General features: G+C 35.0%; 1 protein-coding gene and 1 long non-coding RNA gene across 3 annotated transcripts in view; one reads left to right on the forward strand and one right to left on the reverse strand.

The window, feature by feature from the left end:
- LOC150100093 (uncharacterized) overlaps window positions 1-26,023 on the reverse strand; it is a 77,166-nt gene extending 51,143 nt beyond the window's left edge. Inside the window, exon 1 of the long non-coding RNA XR_016549231.1 lies at window positions 25,747-26,023. This is a non-coding gene — a long non-coding RNA (uncharacterized LOC150100093). The remainder of the gene's footprint in view (window positions 1-25,746) is intronic.
- The window catches only part of LOC150100092 (scavenger receptor class B member 1-like), a 219,697-nt gene that overhangs the window by 176,980 nt on the left and 15,013 nt on the right, over window positions 1-27,704 (forward strand). Inside the window, exons 13-15 of one of the 2 annotated variants that reach the window (XM_090402418.1) lie at window positions 10,562-10,613; window positions 10,717-10,878; window positions 11,569-11,643. In XM_090402418.1, coding sequence (XP_090258544.1) covers window positions 10,562-10,613; window positions 10,717-10,878; window positions 11,569-11,592 — 238 coding nt within the window. In that variant the 3' untranslated portion in view covers window positions 11,593-11,643. Of the gene's footprint in view, window positions 1-10,561; window positions 10,614-10,716; window positions 10,879-11,568; window positions 11,644-27,704 lie in introns of those variants that run through there. The other variant, XM_090402417.1, reaches the window with a different exon arrangement.

The raw sequence follows: 27,704 nt of genomic DNA on the forward strand, positions 1-27,704 counted from the left end.
TGAGTGTTTTTTTGAATGCAATTCCTAGTATTGTTTAATAACTGTGCTGATACTTAAGATGAAATATTTACATATTATTAAAAGTTAATTACTGTGACATACATGTGAATTTTTAGTTATGAATATTCCACAGGTTTCACTATATAATAATGTTGTAATTTGTTTTGTAACAGTTGGCTGAAGAACCTAAATAATGGACATGATGTACTAATGTTTTAATAGTTCCAGCCTTTGGATATTGATGGTCTGTATGAGTCTTCTTCCAAAAAAAAAAACTAAAAAATATAGGCTACCACTGGTTGATGAAGAATTAAAAGATCTGAAATGGTTAATTGCTTATTTCTTTTCTAAGGTGAATTGGATCCTGGGATGAAGTGCATTTAATTTAGAAAGAAACTGTTGTAGCTCAGAGGAAGAGCCATTCCAAATTGCAAACATATCCACATATCTGAACCAGTGAGTAGGTCTGTGCAAATTGTTATCAAAAATAAGTTGTTCAAAGTGTTCCATGAAGAAGTTGACGATAGTAGGAGAAATAGGATTGTTCATGGCTGTTCCTTTGATTTGTTGATATAATTTATTTTTAAAGGAGAAATAACTAGAATGTATTACAAAATCGAATCGTTTAACAATATTTGAAGGAAATTCTTGTTAAAGTAATTCAATGCTGTCGGATAAAGGAACATTAGTAAGCAAAGATATACAACATCTAAACTAATCATAATATCTAAAGCATCCAAATGAAGATCAGAAATTTTATTTTTAAAATCCAAAGTTTTTTTTTTTTTTTTTTTATATAAGTAGCAGTTTTTCTGGTTGAAGTAGCAAGCAAATTAGGTAAGAATTTAGAAATTCTATAAGTGGGACATCCTATACAGTCTTGAACTTTGGGAAGACCATGCTTCTGGACACTTCAGATATTATTATTGGTTTAGATGTTGTATCCTTGTTTACTAATGTTCCTTTATCTGACAACACATTATATCAACAAATCAAAGAAACAGCCATGGGCAATCCTGTTTCTCCTATTATCACCAACTTTTTCACTGAACATTTATTTTTTTTATAACAATTTGCCTAGACTTACTCACTGGTTCAGATATATGGATGATATGTTTGCAATTTGGAATGGCTCTTCCTCTGAGTTACAGCAGTTTCTTTCTAAATTAAATGCACTTCATCCTGGATCCAGTTCACCTTAGAAGAAGTAAATAAGCAATTTGCCTTGTTAGATATTTTAATTTTTTTTCAACCAGATGGTAGCCTATATTTTTCAGTTTTTCGGAAGAAGACTTATACAGGCCATTCTCTCCATGCTGAATCTCATCACCATCCTACTCAAAAGGCTGGAACTATTAAAACATTAGTACATTGTGCCCATTCTTCAGATGAACTGTTACAGAGAATAGCAACATATTAATTTCACCTTTTTATCTAATAGTTTAAGGATTCTTTTCATCAAAAGAACTTTTAACAATTATGGTATCTCTACTTCTTCAGATACAGAAGGAATAACTTGCATTCTTTTCCCTTATGTGCAAGGCATTAGTGAATGCATAGTGTTATTCTAAACCTTCTATATAGCTAAGATATATTAATAATGTATTCTACGTTTGACCACATGGCTCAGACACATTATTCTTTCCTCATCTGCCTCAACAGCCAGTACCCCAGAATCCAGTTCACTATAGGAAAAGAAAAGAACCTGCCTTTTTTAAATACATGAATCACTCATCTTCACAATGACACTCTTTCTTTCTCAGTTTACAGAAACCCCACCCACATTAATTGATGCATACACAAATTTTCCCATCATCCAATATCTCGACAATATGGTATAATTAAAACCCTCTCAAAAGAGCTCCAACATTCAGTTGAGCTTCCCTCTCAACTGAACTCTCCTTTATTCACCATATCTTCCTGTACAATAGTACAATGTCAAAAAGATTAACAAAACAGTTGTTCCCACCCACCCACACACACACTTCCTCGCATTCCTCTCAGCATGTTGACATAGCTGACACAGCATATTTGCCGTAATCCTGTTACTATTCCTTATATCTGGATCATCTCAGAAAAAATAATAGCACCAGAAAACATAATCTCTGCACTGTTTTTAAATCTTGTTTAAAGCTAGCTGTTCCTATCCACTCTCCTAATGATCCACTTGCTCCCCTCTCTGTTCCAGGTTTTTACAAGGCTCCTTGTTCTTGCAACTTATTATATTATGGTCAGACTGGGAGATCTTCTAATATGACTGACTGTAGTTTTGTTCAATCAGGTCTAGCTGACCATGCCTTTGGATACCTTGCACAGGATTAGATAGGAAAAAACTACTATATTTCATCACAGCAAATGAACTTGGGAAAAACTTTTTTTAGAATCAAATTTAAAAAAACCAACCTAATCTAAATAAATATAGTTGTGTTAAACTTCCAAAGTTTGGGAAACCTTAATTCTTAGGGCTCCTATCCAACAGCTAAAGGCTAGCCAACAGCAGCCATAGAGGTCACTTCTCCATGGTTAGAGGAGTGACCTCTAAGTGAACTTTAGGGCTAAAAACAGGAAGACTGTGGGAGTGTTGTATTGAATTCCTGAAGATATCTCTGTCACAGACAAAATATCAGAATAATTAGACTTGTGTTTAATTAATTACTAAAGATAGAGCCATACGGCTGCATTTTGGTCATGTAATGTCACATAGAAAAAGTGGATATTAAAGATCCAACATTATTTCAAAGCTGAATGTTTGTAGAAACTTATGAAAGTTTCAAAAAATTTGACCCGAGAGCTTACAAGAATACAATCTTTGGGATTGGAGTTGTCTTAGCTTGCACTACTTAAAAGAACATGACTGCTGCCCAAGCATCCATATGTTTGCCTTTTATTAGTGCTTTTTTTATTTTTTAGGATTCACTAGCTTGACAGCTGTTTTGAACTGGTTGGTTCTCTCTAGAGACCAGGCAGAAACCTTAAGAGAGAAAAAACTCTCATTCAGTACTAAAGGCTAACGAAATCAAATGTCAGTTATGCTCTGGCCGAGAGTTCACTTATGAAAAATACATTTCTCTGATGTTTGATTTCTTTAGCACCGAATGAGAGTTTTTGCCCTCATAAGGTTTCTGCCTGGTCTCTGAAGAGAAAACCAACCAATTTGAAACAGCTATCAGGCTAGTGAAATCTTTATTTAAAAAAAAAAAAATGCACCAATAAAAGCAAACATACATGCATTTGGGCAGTAGTCATGCACTTTTAAATAGTGCAGGCTAAGGCAACTCAGATGCCCTGGATTGTATTCTTGTAAGCTATCAGGTCAAATTTTACCAAACTTTTCAAGTTTCTACAAACATTCAGCTTTAAAATAATGTTGGATCGTTAATATTCGCTTTTCTTTGTTTAATTATTTTTCTGTGCTGTATTCATTCCATTAAACTTAATTATGAGAATAATAATAATAAAGATATGATCATGATTCTTTGTCTGTGGAGGGTTTAGCCGATACATAATCTATCTCCATATTCTTACTCCGGCCACTCTCACAGATTCTCTGTTTTTGCTTTGTGTCCTGTCTACAAGTACTTTGAAAGTGCTTGTAGACAAGTACTATTTCCATTGTATTCTTGGATCCATCATCACCTCCATTTTTACTAACCTATATAAATAATAACTGCCTAACAATCATTTAATGCTAACCCACCAAACCTGCTTCTTCCACTTCCCTTATTCTATCTACCTGTGTTTTTTTTCTGGAACATCTTTCCAGGTGAAGAATTTCCTGAAGGATTACAATCTCTTGGTTGTGCAACAAAAGCATTAACCAATTCCTTCTTAATTCCTTACCCACACATGTCACTAATTTGCTACAGGTTGTCAGGTAGGTTATAAGGTGGGTTTCTTTTGCTGCAAGGGGGGGGGGTATTAACCTTTTCAGAAGTTCCATAGACATATGGAAAACACTTTGAAGACACTGTATTCTGAGCTTAGCAGAGAAAATATTATTATTATTACGGGCAACTCCAGGGAGTCCTTAGACTCATCGAGGGAGGCCCTAAACATAGTGTCCACACAACTATATGACATTCTCACAGTATCTATCTTACCTTACCTTGAACTCGCTCACCGTCATAGCACCCACAACAGACTCTGGCAGCTTATTCCACTCATTTACCACTCTAAAAGTAAAGAACCCATCTCTAACACCCCTGCTAACCACACTCTTGCCCAGCTACCATAGGTGTCCCCTAGTTCTCCCACCACCAGTCCTGATCTCAAAAATATCCTCTGAATTAATCCTATAGAAACCTGTTAGCAATTTGAATGTCTCAATCATATCTCCCCTTTTCCACCTATCAACTAATTTCTGCAACCCACAAATCTTCAACCTGTTCTCATATGGTTCATTCCATAGACCCGCTATCATCTTAGTCACTCGCCTCTGGATCCTCTCCAACCCTCCCCATCAAGAAGGAACCTAGGTGACCAAATCTGGGCACAGTAGTTGAGATGAAGTCTTATCAAGGCTCGGTACAGAGGTACAATAACTTGCTTGTCTCTGCTCGTCAAGGTATTTTTCAACAACCAAGTGAGTTGATGAGCTGATTTAGTTACTTTTGCAATGTGCCCCCTAAACTTCATCTTCCTATCCACCAACACTCCCAAGTCCCTGGCCTAATCAATCTCCTGGAGTACAGTTCCACCAGTGTGGTATACTGCTGCTAATCTTTTCACCCCAAAATGCATAACCTTACATTTTGTCACATTAAATTGACATCCATTCTCCTTAGCTCAGAACTCCAATCTATCCAAGTCGTCCTGCAAGATTTTGTTCTTCTGCATTCACTATTGCCCTACCCAACTTTGCGTTATCAGCAAACAAATGAACTGTTCCTCTAAGATTCTTCCCTATATCGTTAATGAACAAATTAAACAGCAGTGGTCCAAGAACAGACCCTTGCGGCACTCCACTAGTCACAGGCCATCTTTTGGACTCTACTCCTGAATAAACTACTCTCTGATATCTCTCCATCAACCATCCACCTATCCATCTCACCAACCCTATATCCATTCCCATATGTTGTAGTTTACAGATTAGAATTCCATGTGGTATCCTGTCAAATGCCTCAGGTCCAGCAGTATCACTGTAAAACCCATTATCCTTATCCAGTTCAGCCGTCACTGTGTTATAAAACTTGAGCAAGTTACTGAGGCATGATCTACCCTTCAAAAAGCCATGCTGTCCCCCATACAGTAGCTCATTTTCATCAATCCATTCCTGTATTTTTCCCTTGACTACTTTCTCCAAGACCTTGACAACGACTCCTGATATGCTGATCGGTCGGTAATTTGTAACAGTAGTCTTGGAACCTCCTTTATGCAGTGGAACTATTTTCCCCTCTTTCCACACCTTCGGGACTAAACCAGACCCGAGACTCAGATTAAACAACATGGTCAAGGGCACTGATAATTCTTTAGCCGCTTCTCGTAAGACCCGTGCTGGTATACCATCCAATCCCACAGATGTATTCACATTGAGGTTCTGTAATAGACTATTCACCTCCACTTCATTCATCACAATTCCTGTATAAACTAATGGTTCCTTCATTTTTTCAATGTCACCACCTGGATGATATACTCTTGCAAAGTGCTCGCTCAGTAATTCCACTATATCGAATGATTCAGTGACCCCCTTACCATCGTCACTGCTTAAAATCATTTTGCCGTGTACTTTTTTTTCCTTACAGCATATTCAAAGAACTGTTTGGGATTCTCTTTAGCTTGCATAGCTAGTTTTCTTTCATAATCTACTTTTGCTTTTTTTACCACACTCGTTACCCTTCTGGCCTGCGTTTTATACTGTTTGTGAGCCTGTAGGTCACCTTTCTCTTTAAATTCCCTCCACAGTTGTTTTTTTTTTTGCAGCTCAAGCTTAATGGTGTTATTCATCCATTCAACCCCTACTTGTTTTAGTATTCGGACCCTAGGTATACAATCGGCCACAACCTCCTGTAAATGTTCCTTGACCACTTCCCATGCTCTATCGACATCCAGCCCTTGCAGTTGTACATGCCATGGCACTGATCCAAGCAATCTCCTAAGCTTGTCATACTTGCCAGCACAGTAATTCTATATATACCCTGTCTTAAATGAAAATTCCATACCTTTAGCCACATCCCAGGTCAAGACCTTATGATGGTCTTGACCTGGGATGTGGTCAAGAACATCATAAGGTCTTGACAATGATCACTCTCTCACCAGTAGGTGGCAACATGGTCATATTCATTACAGTTAAATTCTGAGATGCTATTACCAGGTCAAGCACTCTCACACCCCTAGTATTTTCAATTACATGCTGTCTCAGATAGTTATCCCTTAATAATTAAATAAAATCCATTTCCTTCCTCACATGTGTCCTCTCCTCCTTCCAATCAATGTTACTATAGTTGAAATCCCCCATAATAATTACCCTCCTTCCACTCATTTCATCAATTTGTTTATGCATACTATCTCCACCATCTATTCCATCGCCTAGTCTATAGCAGCACCCAACTGTATATTTTGTTCTGCCAGTCTCAATCTCATACCAAATAGCCTCAGATGAGCTCTCTTCACTATCCTGCCATACAACTTCAATTCTCCTTGGCTGCAATTCATCAACTATCATCAATAACACTCCTCCACCCTCCCCTCATTTTATTCTCTCTGTCCCTCCTAAACACACTATAACCTACACATTCTATCCCACTAACTATATCATCTTCCCTCAGCCATGTTTCACTAATGCCAATAATCTGTGGCCAGGAAGAGCCAATCAAGGCCAGAAATTCTTCCTTCCTTGTTCCTAATACTCCTGGCATTAGTATACATGAAATGCAGAGGTCCCTTTGTCCCACCCCATCTTGATGCGTTATTCTAACTATCCCATTCCGATTTCTTGTTTTTAGTACTGGCTCGGGTACATTATATACATTCTTGCACTCAACTGTCTCATTGATGTCAGCATATCCGCTCCCCCCCCTCCTTGGTGGTAATAGTTTCCCTGGTTCTGCACATCCATTTTCACTTCATTCAGCAACGCTTTTTCTAGTCTCCACACACCAAATCCATTCAAATGCATTCCATCCATCATGTATAAATCCTTTTGCCCGTCAAACTCATTATACACGTCCATGAATTCCACACCACACTTTCTGCATAACCTGCGCATAAAATCATTTGCAATTATGGCCCTTCTTCTAAACTCCTCTCTGTCATACCGTGGCAATAGACTCGCCATCCTAACTCTGTCACTCTTTTCTTTCACTACCTTGAACAATACTTTCAAGTCCTCTCTCATAAAAAATTTATCTCCTTTCAATTCATTCATACCCGCCACAACTATCAATTCTTTCACCCTCTGTTTTTGCGCTCTAATACTCTCATTTACATCCTTAAATTTCACACCCGGTAAGTACGATTTAGTTAAACTCCCATCTATCACTTATGAAGACCAAGGCAACTCGTGGTAGAAGTGGAGCAAGCTCTGATCACTAATCTTAATATTTACCCTTAATGCCAAAACACATCTCCAAGAAGGGGATGTATGATGTTTTGTATTAAAGGCAAGGGGCCACTACCCAGACCGGTTTTGACCTTTATTGAGGTCTCATCAGTGGGGAGCCAGGCTAGAAATACCAAGATTTAGTAATGCAGAGCTTGTAAGCATTTTACCAAAACGAGTTACCATAAGGTGTTATAACCTTATTAAATAAAAATCTCAGGAGGAGATATTAACTATACCCAAGTTAAAAATACTTTCTACATCTATCTATATCTCCTCCTGAGATTTTTATTTAATAAGGTTATAACACCTTATGGTAACTCGTTTTGGTAAAATACTTACAAGCTCTGCATTACTAAATCTTGGTATTTCTAGCCTGGCTCCCCACTGATGAGACCTCAATAAAGGTCAAAACCGGTCTGGGTAGTGGCCCCTTGCCTTTAATACAAAACATCATACATCCCCTTCTTGGAGATGTGTTTTGGCATTAAGGGTAAATATTAAGATTAGTGATCAGAGCTTGCTCCACTTCTACCACGAGTTGCCTTGGTCTTGCACTACCTGTGGGATCAGCTAGTCTTGCATCTATTGCAGGTGCAAACTGACATTTTGTCGGTTTGCTCACTTGGGAAAAATGGAGTAAAACCAGGTTTAAAATTACTTGGTATCTTTAACATAACTATACCCAAGTTAAAAATACTTTCTACATTTAGTGTGTGTGTGTGTGTGTGTGAGAGAGAGTAAATTGGACATCCCAGGATGTTGACCATTAAAATGCTGCTATTGAGATGTTCAATGTGTCCAGGCCTTATAGTGAGTCTGTATTGGACTGAGTTTAGAGGATTATTTTCAGACATCTTCATAAAAAAAGTTTAGTGAGCCCAAAGCTGTTAGCTGGAGTTCATGGTAAATTAGGCTGAGATAACAGTAGAATATTCAGCTTGGATTAATTTTAAATGGCTTTGAAAAATGTTAATAAACAGTAAGATGTCAGAAGTGATTGTTATATGAGTGATCACATGGTGATCATTGGAAAAGGCAAGCTAGCATCAAAATTCTAGAAAAGTTATGCATTAAAGAATGTTAGCCAGAAGTGATCATTCCTCACTTTGAAAAGGTTCAAACCTACTAAACAACAGAAAAAAAAAAAAAAAAGAGTAGAAAGTGGCATAATTTGGAGAAAATCTCAGCCTTGAGGTGACATTGAAAGATCTGAAAGAGCTTGTCTAGTCCCAAACCAAAGATTTCTTTAAAGAACAAAAAAATTCTTGACTTCAGCAAAGAAATTGTCAAACACACACACACAAAGAGAGAGAATTCATACAGAACAAAATCTGAATGGGAATTGTTGTGAAGCACACAAATTTCAAGCAAAGGCTTGTTTAGGAAATTCTGTTTTATTGAGCAATGGGTGCTTATCTTGAAATCATCTAATATATGAAACTACATCAGATGAAAATTTATTCTTTCTTTAAGAACATGGCTCACTCCTTTCTGTTCATTAAAAATGTTTTACTCTGTCACATAGTTGATGCCAACGTCAGGAGTATGTGAAATTTCCCAGATAACTACAACAATGACTGAAGAACTGCATCTGATGAACCTGATTTTTTCCTTATGGGGGGGGGGGGGGACCTTTACCTGGCAGGTGGTAGACATTTCATCAAGTTAATAGACTGTGATTCCATAGAATAGGGTTGGTAAGTGTGATTTACAATAATGTATCTTAAGTGCTAGGAACATTTGTGAAAATCTTTAGGTGGTAGACAATTTGTGTTGCTCATAGCAATACCACTACTTTGTTAGAGGCTTCAACTGGCATGAAAAAAAAACTCCAAATTTGATCTCTATCATCCACAGACTATGTACTGTGAATAGGTTAAGTTTATCATGTTGGGATTTGCATAATAAATAAATAATATTAAAACTATTTGTATATCTATAATGATATATACTGTATAAGTATATGATATATATATATATATGCCGGCATATAAGACGCACCCCCCCTTTTTTTGTACACATTTTTAGGAAAATACTTCTTTATCACTGAATATTATAATGAATTTACAGTATTTCAAATATAAAGTAATAAGTAGGTCTACTTTCAACAAATACCTAATCTAACTAGGAAAGAGTACCCACCTCTTCTACATCATTTTCTCAGTTGGGGGTGGCCCGAAATGCCTCTGTGCAGCCCCGTTTCTATGTTCTTTAGCATACACAATCACACGTAACTTGTACAATATTGTAGCAATGCCGACGTTTTTCAGCCATAATTTGCCAAGAAATTTGGAGAAAATTTAATTGCAGAAATTTATCACCATTCACAACAACTGTGACACAATTGGAAAGTTTAAACGAACAGGAACACAGCTGTGATCGTCAATGACAGCACGTGCACATCCACTGAACTCTACGTAATTGGAATGCTCTCACACACACACGCCACAAGGAAGCAAGAAAGAAATCGCATAACTCAGAACAGAGAAAATTTCCAGAAATGAAAGTAATAAAAAAAAATGACTATTGGCATTATAAGATGCATCCTGTTTTTCAGACCGATTTTCAAAGAAAAAAAGGTGCGTCTTATATACGTCAGCAAATACTATATATAATTAATATTAGCAGTATAAAACAACAATTTAGATCATTTAAGAAAAATGGTCTCCCATTGCTCGTTAGCCACAAAATTTGCTTACAATTTGCAACATCTTTGGTCTACTATTTAATCACGATAAATGAATACTCACTCTGTTTTTTTCAAGTCTGTAGAAAATGGATGATTATTCAAATTACATACATTAGGTTTCAAATACCAGTTGCCATTAAAGTGTTTTGTGACAGATTTACATCTGGACTAGAGATAGAGAGAGAGATTTATCATTAATATCTGAATTAAGGTTTCTCTTTTCATTTTAAGTTAGTAAAGCATAACTTTTAAAAATTACTTTATTATTCTTATGAATGAAGAATGAAATGCCAATTTTTTCATCAGTTAATATAATATTTTATCTATTTTAGACAATTTGATTCAATAGGGGAGCTAGTTTTTCCTGTATTCTGGTTAGAAATGGTAAGTTTTATTTTGGAGATTTAATAAAATTTTCTTAACTGTTGCACTTAATGATGTGCATCACACATTATTTATTCTAATAGATAACTGTTGTTTATTGTAGGTTGCCACCCTTACTGATAGTCTGGCTCACATGATGAAAACTAAGATATTTATTCCTTCATTGGCTGTCCAGGTTGTTGGCTATTTGCTTATTGGTTTTGGGATCTTGCTTGCTGGAATTGGTTTTGGATTTCTGATATATATCTATTACCACAATAAAAAGGTAATATGTTTTGTGTGTGTGTGCATGCATAACATAATAAAGTATATAGTAACCTACTGTTTTTCTGCCTTTCAAAACAATGACCCTTCATTTAACCAACTTTTGGTACAGCACCTGTAATTGTGCTTCAATTATCCAAACCTTTAATTATCAGAATAGTAAATTGCCTTTTTGATATATTTAGATAAATGGTAGATTATTGTAATGATCATAGTTTTAATCTTATAAACTGCCATTCAAAATTATTGTCTGGATTGTTTTTGATTGGTCCACTGTGACATGAAAAATATCATTTTAACATAAATGCGTTCTCTAAATCCATTTTACTTTTAGTATGAATATAAATGTGAAATATTTAATTACTTCTCTGACAGTGAGTAGTAACATTATTAACTATTTTTCTTAGCACTCTAATAATAAAACTTATTATATACTTATTAAATAATACTAATAATAAAACAATGATAAAAATAAATGCTTGCATTTATTTTTATCATTGTTTAGCATTATACAATACTCAAAATTGGTATATAAATGAAAATGAGAAAAATTAGGAATGTAACCAATTCTTATACTTAAACATCAACTTGTATAAGCTAAAAAATATTCAAGTTTTTGTTTATATCTTTACTTTACTTAAAAATGCATATATTATTTTTATTTATTTTATTTTATTATTTTTTTTTGCAGGAAAAAATTGTTTCTTTCCCATGAGTACTTTCATTGAGTATTTTCTAATAACTGATGGATACACATGGATAAATACTTTATCCATCTGTAAGAGTAAAATCCAGCACTTTCCAAATATGAATATAATAATAATAATAATCAGCAGTCAGAATAGCATTTTATTGAGAGCAACAGTTTTAATCTGAAAAGGTTTTATCTTTGTTCTTGCATAGCTGTTAAATGTATATGGTGGAACAAATAATGAGACTGAGTTCAAATATGCCAAGACATGGATAAGCAAAATATTTTCCTACTCATCTTCCTCTTTTAAAATAATTTTAAGCATATTAGAAAAGGCTTGAAAAAAAATCATCTGCTGTGATTTAGTTTCTGCTACAACATTTTTCTGAATGTTACAAACACTATCAAATTAGCATGCTGTCAATTTCAGTTTCAACCTGGGAAACTGAAAGTCTGGGACCGGGCCAGGAGAGTAAGAACAGTGGTTGAACAGTATAACCTGATTGTGCCAGAAATGTTTACACATTGTCATTTGAGCAGTGCACTGCCATAGTGAAAAGAATTTTTATTTTTCCCCAAATATGTGATAATTATTGATCTTATTCACATTTAACTCATTTGCTAATAAAATTACATGCTTTATCCATCCCATAATATGGGACTGTTGGTCATTTTACCTGCATAGTGGAATTGGAAGAAGAACAATGACTCTTCAATTAAAGACTGATCAACATGGGCTTGATTCTTACTATGACTTGAAGAAATCTTTCTGTGTGCTGTTTTGGCCAAATGCAAGTTGACTGGTCTCATAGAGATAGTGGGTTTTTTTTTTGTCCTTCAAAATATGCAGATTGAACAGAGATGCAATTAACAGACAAAAATGTTACATAGTGAGTGATAGATGGCGTAATGCAGAGATGGGTCATTCCTGTACATTAGAACATCTTAAACTTCAGCGTTAATTCCAGAAAAAGTTTACTGTAATGTTAATGCATTCGTGTTTGGAAATACCATATTTACTCGAATATAACTTGTCCTTGCATATATCTCGCACCTGATTTTACTTTATTTACTTTACGAAAAAATAAATGAAAACATTTCACATATACATCGCAGACGAAAAAAAGTTTAAAACTTTATAAAATATGTAGTGAATGTTGTTATGGCAGTTTGTGATATTTTGGAATTCGGTTGAAGAGAATCAGCATTTCAACTCAACAATCATCAGCTTGCCTTTGTTATTGAGTCGCGTGACCTTTTGTTAATACCACCAATCACGTTTGAGACCAGTAGTAGTGATAGTGAATAGTAGATTCTTGGTAAGTCATACCCATTTTCATCTTTTAAATCGTGATCTTATGATTCCTAAATGATAAAAGGATAAGCAATAATGTTAATGTTTCTTTTAATTTAATTACAGAAGCACTGTCTCTAAAGATTCAAATATGTCACGTGATGAAGGTGAGCGGTCGATCACACAAATAACATTGATAATTAAAATTTAAATGCATTCATTTTTATCAATAATGTGAGCAATTGAATACTGAGAATTTAATTATAAATGTCAATTTCATTTTTTCCTGTAAAACTTTAGTTTCCAAAAATCCTCGCGTACATCTTTCACCACAATTTTTTAACTTTAATTTTGGGGAAAAAAGTGCAAGTTATATTCGAGTAAATATGGTATTTTGCAGTTCTTTTCTGGAAAATGCTAACTACTAAACCTAACTATTTAAATTATGTGCAATATTATTTTATACAAAGTTTGTGTTTACAGAATATTTTCTTAGATTTGAACAACTTCTCTGTCACAAATAATAAATTATTTATGCATTATTTGCAATAGCCACATAAATGTAGAGATTTATAAACTTAAATACATTTCATGTTTAGTGTCATCTTTGGAGTGATCATAACGTGAACTTAAAAGTAATAATGTTCACAAGTAGTAATTTAATGAAAAACATAATTACAAAGACTCTTAGTAAGAATCGAGGGAATTTTGTAGGTTTGTTTGTGCATGTTTGAGTACAGCTTAAATAATAATAATTACATATATTATGGAAAATGTATAATTATTATATAAAATTAAAAGTATTGTTTGACGAATGCAATGAGTCTTTTGATCCATGGATTTTTTCTGGTGTTAATAATAAAACAGTACACACATAAATTAAATAATAAAGAAACACGTAAAAACCACAGTGATATCTTTAATTAGTAAAAGGACAAATATTCATACTAAAATTAATAGTACATCTTCAGTGTCTGTTACCGTAATAGGAATGGAATACAAGCAAAATGTTCGGTGGATCACCTATTAAAATACAATTGTTACCGCGTGCTAGGAAATAATAGAAAATAACAAATTTAATCTATTAAGGTAAATGGTTTTTTACATAAGATAAAAGTCTCCCAGATCTTTGAGAGAGAGAAAGACTGTCATTTCTATTTAAATTCGGTCAGTGTAAGATAGTTTCACAACTTTCTTTGAATAAGCGTTCATATTTGAATCTGCATCTATGGAGGAAAACAGCTTTATCCCACTGGACACTATGAGTAGAGTCAATACTGTGCTGCGCCAGACCAGACTTCAGAGGTTTGTTATAATCAATATAATATTGATGTTCTTTTATTCTTTTTTTCCAAAGAATGGCCAAAATAAGAGACATCGCATTCGCAAGGTATTTGGTAAATGCCAGCCAAAGATAGCGAAGACAGTTTATCCTTTGTAGAAGTTAATAAAGAAGAAATTTCGTTGATAGGAATATATGTTGGAATCAATTGATACTTTTTCAGAATTCTACCTGTAAGTTCTGAGATTCCTGGAATGTACGGAATAGGAACTCTGCAGACTGTTGAAGAAACTGTAGGTATTGGAACATAAGAGTCAAGTATCTGTTGGATTTGATTGGAGTTATAATCATTTGATTCACTATTCCATACATTCCAGGAATCTCAGAACCTATAGGTAGGTAGAATTCTGAAAAAGTATCAATTGATTCCAACATATATTCCTATCAACAAAATTGCTTCTTTATTACCTTCTACAAAGAATAAACTATCTTCTCTATCTATGGCTGGCATTTACCAAATACCTTGTGAATGTGATGACTCTTATTTTGGACAAACTGGCCATTCTTTGGAAAAAAGAATAAAAGAACATCAATATTATATTGATTATAACAAACCTCTGAAGTCTGGTCTGGCGCAGCACAGTATTGACTCTTCCCATTGTGTCCAGTGGGATAAAGCTGTTCTCCTCTATAGATACAGATTCAAATATGAACGCTTATTCAAAGAAAGTTGTGAAACTATCTTACACTGACCGAATTTAAATAGAAATGACTGTCTTTCTCTCTCAAAGATCTGGGAGACTTTTATCTTATGTAAAAAAACCATTTATCTTAATAGATTTAAATTTGTTATTTTCTATTATTTCCTAGCACATGGTAACAATTGCATTTTAATAGGTGATCCATCGAACGTTTTGCTTGTATTCCATTCCTATTACTGTAACAGACACTGAAGATGTACTATTAATTTTAGTACAAAATATTGTCCTTTTATTAATTAAAGATATCACTGTGGTTTTTACGTGTTTCTTTATTATTTGATTTACTATGCCACAGGTTCCTCTTAAAATTAGTACACGTATAAAGGAAGATGCATGTTGTGTTTAATTTTCTGACTTTTTTTTTTTTTTAGACATAATGTTTTATCATTTTATTAGCAGATTCTGTAATAATTGCTGGCATCAGGAATATGCATATTATTATTAGAGACCTCAAGAGAGTCAGTGATTCATTGAGAGAAGCTACATATGCCCTTCCCACCAGCTGTCATACTTTTTCTTGCATTCATTCATGCTTCCTGTACTCTATCTCAAAAGATAAGCCATTTTAATTACATACTGCTCTGCGAGAGAAAATCTAGCCCTTGTCTCTTTGTTGACTGCATTTATTTTCATCTTCTAATGATATCCTCTCATCATTTCTTCCTACCTTCTTTACATAACAGATGGAAGTTATAACATAACTTCCATCTGTTATGTTATATGATCCTTTCTGAAGTTTTGCAGGTCTCTGTCATATTATTTCTCTTTCTCCTAAAGGCAATTCCACTGTTCAGTGGATGCCCTGTAATCCCCTTCTCCACTGCAAACAGTCGTTCCAGGAGTTTTCTTGTATCCCTCTGGCATGCTTTAAGTTGAGGCTGTCCTCTCTCCCATCTTCCTGGTGATGACCAATTCATCACTCTCTCTCTCTCTCTCTTCCCCCCCCCCCCCGCCATCCATTGAACATGCCCGTACCACCGTAAAAATTGATTCCAAGTGGTCTATCACATTTTCACACAAATTCAATGTCTCCGTGATGGTCTCAACTCAGACTCTTTTGAAAGTGAGATATATATATACATTGTTGTAAGCCATCCATCTCTAGAGCTTATATAACTCTTCTGCCTCACATTCAATGTGCTTCCTTCTCCACATCAGAACACTCTTTACTACCATTTGGAACATCATTCTAGGTTTCCTGTCAAATGTCTCGACTTCATAGCACGCTATTCATTTGCTTAATAGCATTATGGGCTTGGTTGACATGATCATCTACATCTTTCTCACATGTTCCCAACTAATGAATAATAGACCCTAAGTATCTGAAATGATCTGTAAACAACTAGTTTATCATAAAATCAATGTCATCTTGACCTTCAGAAATTATCACTTGATCATTGACAAACAATAGTGAATGAATGAATGAATGATTGAATGTTTCCAATCTCATTTCCCATAGCTCTACATGAAGCATTCCAACATGCCAGCAGTGCATCAAGGTAAATTTTAACAGCGTCAGTGGCATCCCACATCCTTCTCTCAGACCTTTGGATGTTACAAATTCATCTGATATTAGTCCCTCACATTTAACAGCTGCTTTGAACTTCTATATATTCTCTTCTGTAGACCATGGAAGAATGTTGCATAAGTTGGAGGATATGGAATCATCATCACCAAATTCCTGCCATGTACCCTCAAGAGGTATACAGGATATGATAGTACTACATAAAAAAATTACATCATTACTAACTTCCTATCTACAATTTTCCTCCAAATCAGTCTGTTACTTGTCAAGACTCCAACATTATCAGATCTTATATTTCTATCGTCGCACTTTATACCGTATCAATCCACCTATATCTTGGTCTTCCTCTGGGTCGTTTTCCTGCCAACCTGGCAGAGAACACTTGTTTTGCTAATCTTTTCTCTCCCATTCTATTTAAGTGACCATACCACCTGAGATTAGCTCTGCTAACACATTCCTGGATGCTGACAATGTCAAGTTCTTTCCTAATATCCTCGTTTTTAATATGATATTGCCATTGATGCCATCTGTTCACGCCTCTAATCTTTCTCAGGACTCTCATATCTACGGTCTCTAGTCTTTGGTCAAATGTTTTACTTCTGACCCAGCTCTCAAATCCATCAGTTAAAACTGGTTTGAACACCGTCTTGTATACAGCTAATTTAGTGTTCCGACTAATTTCTCTCTTAGGATATGGAATTAGATTATAAATTATTCAAACTAATGGTTTATCTCATATTCTCTAATTTATGCAACATCCTTCCAGGGTATATTCATTTCCCTTTGTCTAACTCAACTGTAGTTATTAGACATCACCTTCCATTAGTAAATCCATCCATTCGTTGCAAAGTGCAGATTCTCTTTCAACCTATTTCTGTGTACAAGCTCTTAAAAAAGTTTTTCAAATCTTCACCATCTTCCCGGTGATCCTGATAGGTCGATAGTTAGATACAACAGTCTTTGCACCATTCCTGTGGAATCTTCAGTGTTGAGACTCAAGTTATACAGCAAAGTGTCAAGGGGCATGACCAGTTCTGCTTAACATTCCCTTAGCATCCATGCTGAAATCCCATCAGTCATCCCTACACTTGAATTCTTATATAGTGTATATAGTGCTCTGGTACCTGCTTCTCATACACTGAGTTATATCATTTAGTGTAGATGTGGCATGTTGAGCTCCATATCACTTAATCCAGATTGATAGCTCTTAGAAAAGTGGGCTCTCATTAGCTGGACAATTTCTTCTGCGTCTTCCTTCATTTAAGAGCTATTCTTTCAAAATCATTGGTATGCAGAGTCGGTTTTCATTCATATGCAGACTTAGCTTTCTATAACACTTGTAACTTTTCTGGTGTTTGTAATCTTCATAACTTTTGTCATCCAAATACATACAGTATTCCTTCCACATTTCTTGATTCAGAATCAGTGTAAAATGAATGTACAACTACTATTAAGCAAGAGATCAATTTTACACTGATTCTTCTGACACTAAAATCAGGTCCAGTGCTCTCTGACCTCAAGTTCCCTCTGTCACATGCTACTTGAGGAAGTTATCTTACAATAGCTCAATAAATTTAACTCTTTCTTCTCATGAGATTTCACTGTTACTCAATTAATGTTCAGATAATTATTTGTTTGACACTATTTGTTGATGCATTTCATCTTCACCAGCAACTGACCAACTAAATATAATACATGGTTGGATGCTGTTACGTTTTTTTTAAGTCAGACTTGCTGCTGCACGAAACATTGTTACTTACATTGCATTCATGGCTTTGCACCCTGGCTGAATTCAAATCTGAACAGCACTCTCAACCCCTTTCTTCTGTCTTTCCTAAAAATGCTGTTCCTTTTACACTCAACTCCAGTTAGTATATCTGCCTCTGAAAATTGAGGTCTTTCTAATGCCTATAGTCTGCAATCACAACATATTCACCAAGGCAGCAAACTCAACCCCTTTACTCCTAGTATTCCTGGCATTTGTATACAGACATAAGTTAATAAGCCCAAATCTGTCAAGCACACAATTGTCCTTTCATCACATTTAGTTACATAACTTAATCACTCTTATGTATAGATATACACCATTCTTCTTAACATGGTCTAGTTTTCCTGACTTCTCTGTTTTGGGTCAGCTACAATAAGTAATTTCTCCAGACTCCTAATACCAAATGAATTCCATGCAGGCCATCCCTCTTATATAAATTTATTCTTCCATTAAATCTTTGATGTGTAGAGTGAGAAGAATGGAAGAAAAATCTTCCATTCTTCTCACTCTACACATCAAAAACACTCAACTATTCCTTCCATATGCCCTGCACATTGAATTGTTTGCCATCATAGCCTTTCTCCTTAATTCATTAATCTCATATCTTGGTAACAGACTAACAATCTTCACTCTCATTTCCTCTAGCAATCCTTTCGTGTCTTGTTTTGTATATTTAGTTTTTTTCAGAGCTTAGAGACATTATTCTTTTCTTTTCTTTTAGGCTTGCACGGTGATCCGAATGCATTTTTGAAAATTATGGAGACAACTACCAAGTTTGAATAAAAACTTTAGTTTAATATAACTAAAATCTACAATTCGACGTTTCGACCTTTATGTCAAGGTCATCTTCTGGAGCATACAAATATATACAAGAAACAAGCTATACTACAATCATACTGGTTCGTTAAAGACACTGACCAACCGCTACCACAATTGTTGGCCTGACCTCTGGTGAAAAAAAAAAAAAAAAATACAAAATATTGTATTATATCCTATTATTTGTGTTGTCTATTATATACATATATTAACATCATTCCAGCCAGTTGGAGTGGAATGGTTTCTAATACTAGCAGATTGGCTAGAGTCCTGACTTATGTTGAATCTTTCATATTAGGTTGGCTGAATGTGTGCCATCCAGATCCTTGGAATTTTCATACCATCTTTGTTATTGATATTTGGGTGGTTTATCAGGATTTCGCAGGATTCCTTAAATTTTCTTTCGTATCAGGTTTTTGTGCGGTGTAAGGAGCAGGTGCTTTTCTAGTTGATTTGGTGTAAGGTGTTAAGTGCGTGGTCTGAGAGGCCTGCTTCACCATAATGGTTATATTTGATGTGTCTAATGTGTTCTTTCTTGCGTATAGGGATTGTTCATCCTGTTTCACCAATGTACGGTAAGTTACAGGTGCAGTGGATGCAATAGACTCCAGGATGTGCTAATGGGAGGAGAGGATCCTTAGAGGAGCTGAATATGGTTTTAAGTTTAGTGGGTGGTTTAAAGGTGGCATTGAGGTTATAATGTTGTAGGATTCTGTTGATTTTTTCCGATAGCCCTTTAATGTATGGGATGGCTATGGTTTTACTGTAATCTAGATTCGTTTTTGTTGTGGTTTTATAGAGTATTTTATTGACAGTATTTTTGTTATAGCCATTATTTATGAATGTGTCAGTAATGATTTTTAGTTCTTGTTTTAGGGTTTGCTGGTTAGAGCAAATAGTTGTGACTCTGTTTTTAAGGGTGTTAATGACTCCATATTTTTGTGCTGGGTGGTGGTATGAATTCGCATGTATGTATTGGCCCGTGTGTGTCAGTTTTCGGTAGACCGTGAAGGATAGACTGCCTGAAGGAAGACGTGTAACTAGTGTGTCTAGGAACGGGAGCGAATTTTGGTTTTCGATTTCGATGGTAAATTGTATGCGTTCGTGTTGTTTATGTGTTTAGCATTTGTCGCCCGTGCGGCCAGATTGCGAACACGTCGTCGACGTATCTAAGCCAGACTGTCAGTCATAGCCTGGTGGAATCAAGAACCCTTTGCTCAAAGGTTTCCATGTAGAAGTTAGTGATTGGGGGGGATAATGGTGAGGCCATGGCTGTACCTTCCTTTTGTAGGTAGAATTTGTTTTGCCACACGAAGTAACCGGACTTTAGTACATGAGCAAAGAGGGCCGTAAGGTCGGGCGGAAATTTGTTCTGTAGTAGGAGAATTGTGTCATCGATGGGGACATTAATGAAAAGGGCAGAAACGTCAAAACTGACTAATAAGTCGTCTTTGTCGAGTATTATGTTTTTGATTTTGTTTATAAAGTGTTGTGTGTTTTTTTATGTAGGAGGGGGAATGACCTACCAACTCCTTGAGTGTTGCCGCTAATTTCTTGGCTAGGTGGTAATTGGGACTGTCTATTCCTTCCACAATTGGTCGAAGGGGCACATTTTGTTTGTGTATTTTCGGAACCCCATATATTCTGGGGGGTCGGGCGTAGTGGGGTTTGAGTTTTTTAACCGTGTCTGGTGGCCAAGAAGTGACAGACTTTAGTAGTTTTCTGTTTTATCCTTCATTCTTTTTGTTCGGTTATAATTTACCATTTTATATGTGTTGTTATCAGCTACTAGTTGGTTCATTTGTAGTATGTATGTTGACCTGTCAAGGACAACAGTGGCACTGCCTTTATCCGCTTTCGTTATTATTATGTTTTGTTTGGCTTTTAATGATTTAATTGCTGCTAATTCTGTTTTAGTCAGGTTGTTCTGTATGGTTTTCTTGGTATTTAGGACATTACTGGTTTCTAGTCGTATTTTATCTGCTATATTGTTAGGTAGGGATCTGATGCCTCTTTCAATGTGGTAGATAAAATCCAATTTGTTTACCTTTTTCGGTGCTATTGCGTAGTTCGGTCCTTTATTCAGTAGCGTAAGTTCGCCGTTGTTCAGGGTGTGGCTTGATAGGTTAATCACATGGTTCTTGCTTGTCGGTGGTTGGTCACCCCTTGTCTCCCTTGTTTGTTGTTCATTGTTGTTTCTCGGGGAGGAAGTCCTCTGATTGGATGGATTCCTGTGATTGGCCACCATATTTTGCCATTGTTTCAAACTGTGGAATTTTTTCTTGAATTTTTCCTTATTCTTTTCCAGGGTATGCTTGGCCGAATTGGCAGTAATTCTTTCAAGTGTTTGTAGAATGTCTGGATTAACATAGTTCAATAGTTCTGATTGTAATTTAGAAACCAGATTTTGTATTGTAGCTAGGTTTTGGCGGGCTGTTTGAATCCGTTCTCTAAGCATTGCTTTTTCTGTGCGGTCATAGATACGGAGTGCCTTAGCGGACGTAAATTTCTTTTTTTGCCTGATGCAGATCGGAATAAGGTTATTGTCTCTGCATCTTTTTAAAAAGGCCAGCCGATTGATCAAGAGAGAAATATGAATCTTTAGCTTACCATAGTGATTGCAGCGGTTGTGGGTATCATTTCCATGGATGATCTGAATCCTTTCTTTTAGGCTTGCACGGTGATCCGAATGCATTTTTGAAAATTATGGAGACAACTACCGTGTTTGAATAAAAACTTTAGTTTAATATAACTAAAATCTACAATTCGACGTTTCGACCTTTATGTCAAGGTCATCTTCTGGAGCGTACAAATATACACAAGAAACAAGCTATACTACAATCAAACTGGTTCGTTAAAGACACTGACCAACCGCTACCACAATTGTTGGCCAGACCTCTGGTGAAAAAAAAAAAAAATACAAATTAAAAATAAAAAATAATACATCAACGCTAGAGTCCTATTATTTGTGTTGTCTACTATATACATATATTAACATCATTCCAGCCAGTTGGAGTGGAATGGTTTCTAATACTAGTGGATTGGCTAGAGTCCTGACTTATGTTGAATCTTTCATATTAGGTTGGCTGAATGTGTGCCATCCAGATCCTTGGAATTTTCATACCATCTTTGTTATTGATATTTGGGTGGTTTATCAGGATTCCTTAAATTTTCTTTCGTACCAGGTTTTTGAGCGGTGTAAGGAGCAGGTGCTTTTCCAGTTGATTTGGTGTAAGGTGTTAAGTGCGTGGTCTGAGAGGCCTGCTTCACCATAATAGTTATATTTGATGTGTCTAATGTGTTCTTTCTTGCGTATAGGGATTGTTCCTTACACCGCACAAAAACCTGGTACGAAAGAAAATTTAAGAAATCCTGCGAAATCCTGATAAACCACCCAAATATCAATAACAAAGATGGTATGAAAATTCCAAGGATCTGGATGGCACACATTCAGCCAACCTAACATGAAAGATTCAACATAAGTCAGGACTCTAGCCAATCCACTAGTATTAGAAACCATTCCACTCCAACTGGCTGGAATGATGTTAATATATGTATATAGTAGACAACACAAATAATAGGACTCTAGCGTTGATGTATTATTTTTTATTTTTAATTTGTATTTTTTTTTTTTTCACCAGAGGTCTGGCCAACAATTGTGGTAGCGGTTGGTCAGTGTCTTTAACGAACCAGTTTGATTGTAGTATAGCTTGTTTCTTGTGTATATTTGTACGCTACAGAAGATGACCTTGACATAAAGGTCGAAACATCGAATTGTAGATTTTAGTTATATTAAACTAAAGTTTTTATTCAAACACGGTAGTTGTCTCCATAATTTTCAAAAATGCATAGACATTATTATTTATTATTAATGCCTCACAGGCATCTCCATGTGGTCCAAAGACATTGAGGAGACTAACACTAATCACAATGCTTATGATACTTTTCTTTCAAGTTGGTGGGGGGGGGACCTTGAAAGAAATTGCCACCATTTTAGAGCTATGATATGTTATCATTAACATTCTCATCCTTTTATCCAGGATATGGAAAAATAATGGCTTCATTGTACCTTACTTTTAGAGAGAGAGAAAAAAAAATCATATTGAAAGTTGTTAAAAATGTTTCATTCTGTGTTCAAAAAAGCTGAAGCTTGTTTTATATATTAAAGAGGCAAAGGATTAAGTTCAGTCTGAATAACAGTCCAGATAAAATTTATGAAAATATTGTACTTATACTGGTAAATTAAATTTACATTAACAAATAATAACGACAGTATTAATAACATCTAATATCAGTTTTTTAGAGATCTAAAGAATTGTTTGATATGTGAGAAAACAATTAATATTACCTGCTTATTTCCCTATTAACATTTTTTGAAAGGAAATATTTATGTAATTTTGAAAATGGATTTATTATATGCAACTTTATACTTGATAATCTATAGATCATCAAATTTACTATCTGATTATCTGTGGATTATTTGATTATAATCTGCCTTAATGTCCTAACTTAAACTTTTCCCACAAATAGGTAGTAATGGCAATAGCTGTAAAATAAAAGTATCTTCAGCTGTAGTACTACAGTCGAAGGTAATGTTGGCCTGACCTAAGATTTTTCTGGGTTGTTTTGAATTCTCACATATGGATTGGTTGCACTGCTTTGTTTTCCTCACTTACACCTGGCTGCATATAGGAAGCATGGTCATTTTCTTCTCATTTCTGCACCTAGCTGGTTTCTGTTAATATTTTATACATTAAAATGTCTTCAGTTAATTATTCATTCATTATTCATTTTTAATAAAAATAGTAGTACATAGGGAAATTGGGTGTTCATTATTAGGTTTTAATCGTTAAATTCTCAAATTTTGCATTTTTCCTTTGTGAAGATACTGTTTCATTATTTACTTGAGTTTCATAGCCTGTCATTATTAAGACATTTTCATTTATCTTCATAATTAGAATTTAAGCTGCATTCTACTTCCCCTAAATGTGTTAGGCCCAATAACTTGTCACTTCCAACTAACTTGGCTCTGTAGAAACATATTGTGGAGCAGTTAATCTTGTCTGCTGTGGTCTGTCAGTTGCATGAAAACGTTTCTGGTTAGGAAAAACCCTGCTATCTCCATATGAGACTGGCTAACTCACCTTGTACTTAGTTTATTGCTGTTTAGACCATTTCAAGAAATGAATATTCTAGTTGAGAATAATAGTTTCCTACAATTCTTTGAAGCCATGTTTGTGTTTTGTGAACTAACTTATATACTTGTATGGTATTAATCCTAATTTATATTTTCTTGTGAATTCAAATTAATTTTGTTATCCTGCAAAGTGCTTTCTGCAAATCTGCCTCTTCTTATTCAAACCTGTTTTGTTAGGCAGGTAATGATTTTTTTCTTTTACCTTAAACATTTATGTAATATATTTATTAAACTTCTTACTGGTTTTGAAGGTATTTTCAAATATTTTCAAACAAATGTTCAGAAGAGAAGCATAAAAGTTTAAAGTTAGTAAAAAAAATCTTTTTTTACTATCTTGATATTAATGGTATCAGTCTTGTATTTGGCACATTTGATAATTTGAAACAAATATAATCAAAGGTGTACATTTTTCCAGAATGACACCTTGTTCCTGATCTTTCTCAGAAAGGGCTACTAAAATTCAGAATATTGAAATATTTATGGATGAATTTTAAATTATGGCTAATACAACTTTGGCTCTGAGGCCAGCATATTATATCTGTTAATTGGATGCGTTCTCCTGGCCAGTTTCCTTGTTTTGCAATTTTTAAAATAAAAGTAGGAAAAAAATCCTTCCACCTCCATTTGAGACTGGCTAAATCATTTTTACCTGAAAAGCCCTTTAAGTGTCATTGCATCTAGATAGGATTTAATTTCAAGTTGGAGAACATCTTTAATACTGAACTGACCAAATATTTTGGGGTTAAATTAGCTTGGATACATGATAAATATTATGAGTTTCTATTTGAACTATTTTGTTAATATTTACAGTTATTTTTGTTTGAAAATACATAAGAATATCCTTTCCTTCATGCTTACACAGTGATCAGAATAAATCTTCAAAAATTATGGAAACAACTACTGTATAAGAGTAAAACCTCAGTTTAATATAAACTGAAAGCCCACCTGGTTGGCCAAGTGGTTAGCATATCCTCTCTCCAGCCAAAAGGCTGCAGGTTCAAATCCCGCTGTTGGCATGGATGTGTGTGTGAAATATTGTCTGTGAAAATACTAGTGAAGGTGGTCTGCAGTAGATGGCGTTGGTGTAGATGAAGGTAGTTGCGGTTGGTGGAGATGGAAACTTGAAGAGCAGATGCCTTCTCTCGGTGAGTCTTTGGACTCCCTGGAGGTATTACATAATAATAATAAAAAAAAATAATAATAATCAGTCAACATTTCAACCTTCACGTTAAAGTCATCATCTGGAGCAGGGCTATCCAACCTCCAACCTTAGGTAATCCGAGGGCCGCATCACAATGTGTATCTAGTAATTTTAACTGGCAAATTTTAACTCTAATGTACAGTGTATGTAGTGTGCAACATTCTCATCTGATATGGTATCTTTTGATTACAATTGTGTAGACATATAATTATAACAATCAAGCAAAGGCTATATTTAATTTATTTAAAAAATTATATTTATTTTATTTTAACTGAGAACTTTATTAAAGCAATAATAGCATAATAAATATTTCATCAAAGTTAATGAAGCTTACCTTTAATCTTAAACCTTTTAGTGAGAAGGCTGAAACTGATTTTTTTTTGTGAAAGCTTAGAAATATTAGCTGCCCTTGATGAGATGACTACTTGTAGTTCATTGGCGAAATTTTCGTCAGTGAGTCTTGTACGAAGGCGATTTTTTTGCCAGACTTTATTTTGAAAAAAATTGCTCGCATTGATAAGTAGTAGAAAACGGAGAAGCCATTTTCAAGGCATTATTTTTTAAAGAAGGGAATTTTTCAAAATCAATAGATTTGTAAAAGTCCAATATAGGCAGATTACTATATTTTGATCTCAAAGTGTTATACATCAGCAAAGGGGCGATTTGAAATAGACTCACGGGCGAAATTTCGGCCACGGGCTAGGGGTTCCCCACCCCTGCCCTATTGGTTCATTTTCATAAATAACTTGAATGGTGTTTGATCTACACAGAAGTAAAAAAAATTTGAATATTTTAATCCAGTATTTTCTCTAAAGTAATTGTAGCATTTTCAAGGATAAAGATAAAGTAATTTGAATAACGCATAAAATATGAAGCAGACATTCAAATATTTGGACCATGCCCTCTGGGCAGTCAGAGGTGGACACTGTTGTTTGATTTAAACAACCTTCCAGATGTTTGGGAAGTTTTTTTATATGCATGTTTGTTTAGATTTAAAGTGTGTAGAATAATCTGAAGCATATTCTTTTCAGGGAAACAGTTCTTCTCTATTTAACTGTGGCATGCAGGTTGTCAAGCATGTAATCTGCTGATTCACTTTGCCCATATTGGTTCTTCTTCACTTCACTGGGCATCCACAGATGCCGTATGGTTGCCTCAAATTCTCGGTGATGTGCCACACCAGGCCTCACCATGTAGTCCTGTTGTTTGCTTTTCTGGCAGCCTCAGCTCTCTGAAGATCAGTCACTCCACACATGCCATCCATCCATCTCATTGACGGTTTACCCCTGCCTCTTTTTTCAGGAACTTTACCTTCTGTTACTGTTCTGAGATGTCCCCTTTCATCCTTTCTATGTGTCCAAAATATTTTAACTTTCTTCTGTCAACATCCTTAAGAAGCCTTAAAGTTCTGCTGATCTTTTCTAACACCCATTCATTTGTATGCCTTTCAGTATCCTCAACAGCCTTCTGTAACACCACATCTCAAAAGCAGATATCCATTTCTTATCTGACTTCTTTAGGTTCCAAGTATCATAATGCAAAATAAAGTAAACGTGGCAACCTCATCTCAGCTGAATAACTGATCCAACATTCAGAGGAATTGCTGATATATATATATATATATATATATATATATATATATATACACACACACACATACACACACACAGTGGTACCTCGCTAATCCGAACTAATAAAAACCGTGCTCGTTCGGATTAGCAAATTTTCCCCTGAGATACAATAACTAATTTTTAGACCAAAATAATCAGATTCTAATGGTACATCAATTTAATTCTGTAAATAAATTAACTGATAGGAAAAAAAAAGCTACTGTACTGCACTATGTAAAACTTAAAAAAGAATACAGTACACAAGTTTATTTTAGTAAAAAATTTAGCTTGTATATACTTGTATTGTTGAGGATTCTGATTTAATAAAATTGCATAGTTCAGTAAATAACTTAATTTGTGTAAAAAATATCACTTGTACACAACACAAAAAAAATTTCACAAAATAACACAAAAAAAGTTTTTATTTCCTTGTAAAAAAAAAAAGTCATTGATTTTCTTTTGCTTCTAAGCTAAACTTTTTTCGAATGCTTCTTCTCAGAGCCGCATTAGCAATAAAATTTTGTGGAATGGCGTATCATTCTGCTTAGCCCATTTTATACACATATTAAAACTGTCAACTGCCTCTTCATGTTTCACTTTTTTTCTTAGAGTTCTTTATCATTCCAAGACTGCTGTTGTAAATTACCGACCGATTAGCATATCAGGAATCATTGTAAAGGTC

This window comes from Typopeltis vanoorti, chromosome 13 (assembly GCF_054136105.1).
Source record: "Typopeltis vanoorti isolate ZY-2024b chromosome 13, IOZ_Tvanoo_1.0, whole genome shotgun sequence".
NCBI classification, from domain to species: domain Eukaryota; kingdom Metazoa; phylum Arthropoda; class Arachnida; order Uropygi; family Thelyphonidae; genus Typopeltis; species Typopeltis vanoorti.